Here is a 7,978-nt window from a genome sequence, read left to right as displayed (position 1 = left end):
GATCTTAAGAATGGAAAGAGAGGGTAAGATAGAAAGAAAGGAATACACTGGGAGGAAAGGGAAAGAAAAGTAAGGGGAAATATATCACACATAATCAGGGTGCACAAGTAGACTTCTATATAAACAGGAGAAGGGAGTAGGGGGGAGTGGCTGACCCTTGAACCTCACCTCTCATCTGAACTGATTAAAAAAAGTTAGAATGCACACGCAGAGTTGGGTACAGAAATATATTTCATTTAACAAGGAAATAGAAGAGAAAGGGAAAAAGGGGAAGGAATATATTAAGGGAGGATTTGGTACCAAGCAAAACAAACTAAGGATATACAAAAACATTTATAGTTCTTTTTGTGGTGGCAAAGAATGGGAATCTGAGGGAGTATTTATAAAATGGGGAATGGACAAGTTATGGCATATAAATGTGATGGAATACTATCGTCCTGAACTTGTATCAGTGTAATGGCCAACCACGATTCTAGAGGACTCATGATGCTACCCACCTCCTGAGAGAGAGGTAAATGACTCAGAAGGCAGAATGAAACAGACTTTTTTTTTTAGATATGGCCAACATGGAAATTTATTTTGACTCTACATGTTTACAATGGGTTTTGTTTTTCTTGTGTTCTCGATTGAGGGGGTGGGAAGGTGAGAAGGTGGATTTGGCTGATTAAAACAAATTAAAAAAATAAACTACTTAATAAAATAAAAGCAGGCCCACAGCTGAAGTCAGTTCCAATAAGCTTCCAGGAGTAGCTCTTAACTCTGGAAGCTTTCATCTGCATGCCCACCCAAATACACTGCTTTCTCTTCCTTTGCCCTTTCTTTTTTCTTCTTTAAAATAGAACATGAACCAATTGAGAAGAGACAAATTTTATTTCACGGTGCAAATACTTCACAGAGTTTTTCTGGATAACAAACCATTCACAATGGGCTTGGGGTACATACATATGGACAAAGATGACATGGGGGCGGGGAGTGAGCTGGATGCAAAGTGCTCCTCTTGACACTGCCGTCCATTGCTTGTTATTCCCAAGTTCCATTGGCTTCATTTACTGCAGGGTCTTCAATCTTCGTGGATGTTGAAGAGCTTGGCTACTTCATTAAGATCTTCATGCTCTTCTCCATCTTTAATGATCTGAGGGAGAAAGAAATACTATGTCACTGGCCAGCTCCATGTGAATTCAGTCCAGGCCCATAAGAACCCAGCCATCCTCATCCCCCTCCTCTCAATAACAAATGGTACAGAACTAGTGAAAACAGACTGACATTAACCCAGAGTTGTCTGTCATCTCGTACCCTACCAGACCAAGTGGGTAAAGAAGAAATGTCCAAGAGTCAGGACCAAGCTTTTGTCTTGCTTGTATGTACAGACAATGTGGGCTCTGCCTCAACCAAAGTGCCCTCCTAATGCCTTGGGATGGTTTGGAGGCAAACATGAGTTCCTGAAGGCTATACCATCCAAGCACAAACCCAGGGAAAGCTGGAAAGCTGTTCAGTACAGGCATGTGGAGACCATTATCTGAAGACCAGGAAAGCTAGCTAAATGAGGAGGTTCATCGCCAGAAGGTTGGCTACCAGAGGATGGATTTCACTGGCTAGACGAATTCATGAAACCATGTCAAAGGGGTCTGAATCTACATCAGTAGAGGAAGTACCCATTACCAGTGAAATCTCAGATCTTTTGGAAATGTGTGGACTCAGAATTTTCAGGAAGCCTGATGAAGTTATGGGAGCGTTTCCTAGCTTACACTTCCTCCCCTCCCCTCTTGTCTAAAGGCTTAAATAGACACCTACCTTCCTTGCTATTGGCATCCGGTTAAAGATGTTCCACAACAAGATCCCCACCACAACTTTATCCCTGAGATAGAAGATGACACCTTTGCCGAAATCCTCCCCCTTTAAGGGGCTCTGTGGGGTCTTGGCATCGCTGGCAGGGATCTCAAGGTCAGAGGCCTCCGACTCCGTCTCACTTTCTGAACGGATACCAGTCCCTGTGACAAAAGCACCCAGAGATGATCTGGGAACACTTTGGAAGCAAAGTATTCTTAGAGACCTGCCCCAGTGAGCTTCACAGATGGATGATCCTTGTTAAGAGCCCTTCTTTGTCACCAAAGCCAGAGGAAGCTCTGCTCTGCTATCTCTGGTGTGCTTCAAGAGCTGCTAAGCTCTCTCTCACTTGCTATTTCACTTTACAATTCTGCTGCGGACATCTCCGGCTTTCTTTAAACTCAACAAATATTTACTAAGCATATACATATTATGTGTAAGGCACTATGCTAGGTATGAATTGCAGAGGAGACGCCACTGAAGCCTGAAAAGCATTCTGGGAATGCTTGTGCCAGGGCAAGGGAATATAGGCAGAATGGGGGTGGGGCAGATGGCTTCCATCCCCTGGGAGTTCCTAGGCTCCTGCCCAGTGGGCAGAGAAATGAACTGGGATCCAGTAATCCCAGCCCCCTTTTCTAGCTCTGCCAATAAAAAATACTTGTCCTCCTGCCTCATGGGAGAGAAGAGGTCAGCATCAAGGATCACGGATATAAATGTACTTCAAGTTCCCCAGGAAAAGAACCAAGCAAATAGTCTTGTTCTCTTCAGAAACAAACCTGCCATTCTTAAAACACACAGAGCTATGCTTTATGTAGTGGATGCAACTCCAGCCAGGACTTCAGAGCAGGGAGCAGGAGCAAAGATACAGGAGCTAACAAGAGCTACCCTGGAGAGAGACCTCCATGCAAGAGACATGTCTCCCATCGGAAAAAAAAAAAAACAAAAACCTGACAGCAGGGTCTGACAAATGGGAGGGATTAAGAGGCCATTCAGGAAGTAACCAGACTAATTTTTTCTGAGCCCAGAGCCCCCTGGTGGCCAACAGACACCAAGCAGAGGTTTCCATGTCTGGTTGCTGGGCACCGAATCCCAGCCTAAAAAGGCCTGGCTTTCGTCACCCCTCAGGTCTTTCCTTCTACCTAGAAATAATATGACAGGGGAGATGAAGTGGCAAAAGCCTAGGTAGCTCAGGCTAGAGATCCATATTTCTAGGCCCCTGGCTACTACCTCAACAAGGTGGTTCCACTATTTGATCCACTTTGTTGAGCTCAGACCCACCAATGACTTGAGGATCTGTGACCTGGTCTCCTTTAAAATTTAGCTTGTAACAAAGAGATGATTCCATTGATAGCTCTTTACTGGAAATATGTAAATCCTTTTCAGAGAAAGCCTAGAAAATCTGATGTGGGGAAATAAATCCAGTATTATACAGATCATATCATATTGCCTCCCAATACCGTTCCAGAGCAAATGGTTGACACCAACTTACCTGATTGTTCAGTTGCTGATTTGGGGGTGTCTTTTGCAGTAGCCTTGGCAAAAACCCCAACTGTGGGCAAACTACCATCCACAAGACCAATAGCTTCATAGCCAACATCAGGGCCCAGATCACTCCTGTGGGAAAAGGAGAAGAGGTATCTGGCTAAGATATTACAAAGAAAAAAAAAAATGCAGTACAAATGCTCTGGGACACTGACTTTACAGAGGCGAAGTGGCTTTACAAATGTCACACTAGGTCAGACTAGTGGTGGAGGTCATCCACTTCAGTTTGTGGAAAAGTCCAGCTATACATATTGTACACGACATCAACCTTAAAAGGTTAGGGACATGTCCTCAAATAGTTTTTACTTCCCTTAACTAATTACAGGTTATTAATCCATGAATTTGCCCTAATTTTTCTTGAATCTTAGGTTTTTAGCCTATACCAATTCTTGGGGGTAATGAGTCCCATAAATACACAATTTGTAAAATACTTCCATCTACTGTCCTAAGACTATCCTTCATGTATCAAGAGAGTACCCCAAGTTAGGTATTTATAGCTGTGTTCGCACTGATTCACGAATTTATCAATAGAATGTTAAGCTCCACGAGAGCAGGAACTGTTTCATTGTTTGTCTGCTGGCAATTAAGTAGGCAGTAAACAAATGATAAGTTGATTCTATCCCCTCTCGATTTTGTCTTTTCAAATGGCAAAATCCTTTTAAAAAAACAATTAGTATTTATTTATTTATTTATTAAGCCCAGCCTGTATATGTAAGGCACTGTACTTAAAGAATTCTATCTTTGTTCAGAAGAATCTTCATCTCATTGATCATTTAAATTGGCATTCCCTCAAAGTTTTCCAGTCTCTGCCTTGTCTTTCTGATGGTTCAGGGAGGGGTGGAGGTGGGAAGAACAGAGGTACTAGAACTACATACAGCATTCCAGAACAGGATGTGCCATGGGTCTGAGAAAGGGTAGGAGATGATTTCTGCTTTGTTTCTAACTCCCTTCAAGACAACACCCTAATTTTTAATGACCTTTTTTTTTTTTTGTCCCAGTAGCACATTGGCGATCTTCAAGGCAATGTCCACAGTGACTCTTATATTCCATTTCTGGGTCACAAAGGACGGCTAATCAATCAACAAAGATTTATTGTCTATTATGTGGTGGGCACTGTGCTAAATACAAATATAATGAAACACTCCAACTCAAATTGAACTTAACGGGATTAATGGGAGCCTCTAAGCATACTTTTGAATTTTCCCCCTAAATTTCAAAAAATGTTAGCGCTAAGAAGGACCCTTAGAGATCTACTCCTATTCCCAGATTTTGTAGAGGCCTAGAGAAAGGAAAGTGATTTGCCCAAGGTCTCATGGCTATATGTCTACTTTCCCACATTTTTTCTTGTCTACTTAGATACCTAAGTGGGTGTTTTACTACCAGGAACAGTCTAGTGTCACCTGTATTCTGAGGATTTCAGTGGGACATTCCATCTTCTACATTATTTAAGAAAACGTTACTTTACAATTCAACACTGATGAGGATTCACAATTCTCATCCTATCTCTACGCAATCCAATGTGCCTGATTATGCTCTACTTGGTTTTATTGCTCTAAAGGTTATGGGTAAGAACAAGCTGTTTTTATTAATTCTTATTGTTGCTTTTAGAAATTTTAAACTAGTACTCATAAAGATGGGCCTTAGTGGAATTATTGTATTCTGCACTGTAATGCAGAGCACAGTAATACCATTCCTACTCTCTTCCTTAGCCTACCTTACGACAACTGGCACAGGTGATCAAGGGACTGAATTGTCCCTTAGTAAATGCTAACCGGTCCACACCAGGATCAAATCTATAATAACACCACGGCTGACATCACATTCTAACCAATTGATCTACCTGACCCAGAGAGTTCCCCGAACACAAACATTACCAGAACATGGACTGATGCCAGTACGGTTTGGCAGCCCCGGTCATATTTTCTCCAGCTAATCTTCCACTCACAACAGCATGGTCATGATGCTCTACCCGTCGCCGCCCCAACTTGATATCATAGAAACATGCGACATCTCCTGCCTTAGAAAGAGATATATCGTGAGCACAGGGAGGGAAAAAGTAGAGAGCACCTAGGGGACCCTGGGAATCCAAAGTCCCCTTGAAAACTCATCTACTCATTTGTCTTTCTCCCCCTGCAGAAAGAACTATAGTCAGGATCATAGAATTAAGAGCTGGATGAGATCAAGTAGTCCAACCCTTTCATTTTGCAAAGAAACTGAAGTCTCGAGAGGTCAAGTTACTGAGGTAGTTAGGCCGCAGAGCCAGGATTTGAACCTAGGTCTTCTGACTCCAAAATCCAGTAGCCTTTTTGTTACACCACACTGTCTCCAAGAGAGATGGGATTGGACCATTTAAAGTATTTATCTTAAGCCCACGTGAGTATGAGTATTTATTTCTATACTCATGCCCCAAATACTACTTCTACCTCATTTGCTTAAGGCCACAGCTTAGAATCAAATAATGACCGGGCACATTTGCTCATGGGCTGGTGTCACTGAACCCTCCCTGGTCCTGGTATAACATACTTACCACCCAGATGTTAGAGCGTGCCTGGAGCTCCGCGTTTACCCGGAAGCCCCCAAAATCAGAATCTACTTCTAGGCCACCAGTCTTGGCCAATTCAACATTGGGCTCCAAGCCCACAGCTGCAACAATGTGATCAGTTTCGACCTAATGGGGAAAAGTGAGTTGATCGATCTCATGAATTTTCATATGTGGCTGACACATAGTCCTTTAAAGCAAATGTCTAGCTTGCCAACTAAGATTAAAGGCTTTTTAAAAAATCACTAACCAATTTCTTACTTGTAAACATATTTGAAACTGGTAAGGAGACTCAGCAAGAGAATTCTGTTACCCAACACAGGCCCAGAGAGCTGGAATATAGACAGAGTGGAGCTAAGGGAAAGTGGCTCCTAGATGTTTGCTCTAGCTCACTTGGTGTGTCTTTTTTTTTTTTTTTTTACTGGGAAGGCACACTTCCAGAGAAAACTATGGAAGGTTAATCGTGGCTGCCAAGAAACCATTCCACTAGTGTTAAATGAAGGGGAAAGAAAAAGCAAGGACAAGAGCACAACTCTTCTCCTCCCCCCTCCCAGCCCGGTATGAGGTGGAAACTACATTAAATTCTCCCTCTATGGAGGTGATCATAGTTTCTCAAAGGCTCTGTTAGAGAATGCAAGCTTCATAAACAAGGCTGTCACTTGAGGGGCAACTAAAGTGCCTAGAGGCTCATCCCAAAGAGGGCTGGCCACAAGGGGACACATTTTTCAGCTAGACTAATGGTAAGGTGTGGTGGAGGCTGTGACCAGTACTTGCAAAGTATGTGGATTATTCCCTGTGATATCTTGAAGGACATGAGCAGAAGACACATTTTTTTTGGCAGCCCTGATGATACCTCTTTCTTACCTTCCTTCCATCTTTCAGTTTGATGAGCAACTTGCCACTTCTGACACCAACAGACTGCACGACTGCATTGGGCATTACTTTAACTCCCTCTGTGAAGGAAAGAAACAGCCTTGAAGTGGTGCCAATGACCAAAGGAAGTATAAAGGCAGGTGAGATGAGACATCACTCTGAGGAAAAGTAATAATGTGAGTCATTAGCAAGAAGGTGACCTTGGGAGGACCCAGCCCAAACCTATGGCTCATTCCTAGCACTTGTGAGAATTTGGCATCCACCCTTTGGGTCACCTGTAAGAGTCTAGAACACTGGGTAAGCATAGCTGACACACACAGAAGCGACACCAAAGAAGTGAAGAAGGCCTCAGGCCCGGCCCAAAGGGGGCTCTGGTAATAACTGAAAGTAGTATCACACAGAATGATAGGATTGAGAGCTACAAAGTCAATCTAGTCCAATCTCTGCATTTTATGGAGAATTAGAGGATCAGAGATCTTGAGCTAGAAGGGACCCAAAAGGTCCTTTACTCCAAGCCCCTCACACTTGACAGGTGGTGTCACTAAGGCTCAGAGAGGCCCCAAGGAGAAATGACACGGCTAGAATTCAAAGCCAGTGTTCTTTCTACAGTAGCACACTGGCTATCCAAATGAGTCACACAAGGGAAACACACACGGAAGGGAAGTGACTTGCCCAAGGTAACACTGGTAGTAGGTAGCAGAACCAGAACAGACTTGATCCCAGTTCCTCTATTTGAAATCCAGGCTTTTTCCCATTATATCAGACTACCAGCTACTTTTTGCTCTCAAGAAAAATGGGGAAATAACTTTGAAGCTTTGTTTTTTAAAAAAAAAAAGAATGTTTTACTGATGCACTGGAGGTTAACCCTGAAGTAACTTCCCAACACGTCCCCTCACCCTCCATCTCCCTCCAACCCCATACCCCAGGGAGCCCTCCCTTGCGACAACAAAAAATAGGTTAGCTAGCTCTCTGGAAAGTTCTTCATTACCTTGCCTGACTTTTTCTGTGGTCCAGTTGCTGAGGTACTCTGGGAGGATCTTTCCCATATTTCCTTTCTCAGGGAAGAGCTGAATTACTTCTGTGCCCAAAGTTCGAGCTGGGAAGCAAAAACAAAACAAAGCTGAGAATGGATCATTAGGAGAGCAGAGCCAATTGTGTGTGTGTGTGTGTGTGTGTGTGTGTGTGTGTGTGTGTGTGTGT

The 7,978-nt window shown here is 43.1% G+C and overlaps 1 protein-coding gene across 1 annotated transcript in view; it reads right to left on the bottom strand.

The window, feature by feature from the left end:
• Positions 1-851: 851 nt before the first annotated feature.
• The window catches only part of AIFM1 (apoptosis inducing factor mitochondria associated 1), a 26,267-nt gene continuing 19,140 nt past the window's right edge, over positions 852-7,978 (bottom strand). The window contains exons 10-16 of the mRNA XM_027836370.1: positions 7,767-7,874; positions 6,770-6,858; positions 5,894-6,034; positions 5,241-5,383; positions 3,314-3,438; positions 1,792-1,988; positions 852-1,132 (exon numbers count right to left, since the gene is read on the bottom strand). Of these exons, the coding sequence (XP_027692171.1) occupies positions 1,061-1,132; positions 1,792-1,988; positions 3,314-3,438; positions 5,241-5,383; positions 5,894-6,034; positions 6,770-6,858; positions 7,767-7,874 (875 nt within the window). The 3' untranslated portion in view covers positions 852-1,060. The remainder of the gene's footprint in view (positions 1,133-1,791; positions 1,989-3,313; positions 3,439-5,240; positions 5,384-5,893; positions 6,035-6,769; positions 6,859-7,766; positions 7,875-7,978) is intronic.

The sequence above is a fragment of the Vombatus ursinus genome, unplaced genomic scaffold (genome assembly GCF_900497805.2).
Source record: "Vombatus ursinus unplaced genomic scaffold, bare-nosed wombat genome assembly UNPS02004437.1, whole genome shotgun sequence".
NCBI lineage: Eukaryota > Metazoa > Chordata > Mammalia > Diprotodontia > Vombatidae > Vombatus > Vombatus ursinus.
This window is presented reverse-complemented; position numbering and strand designations above follow the sequence as displayed.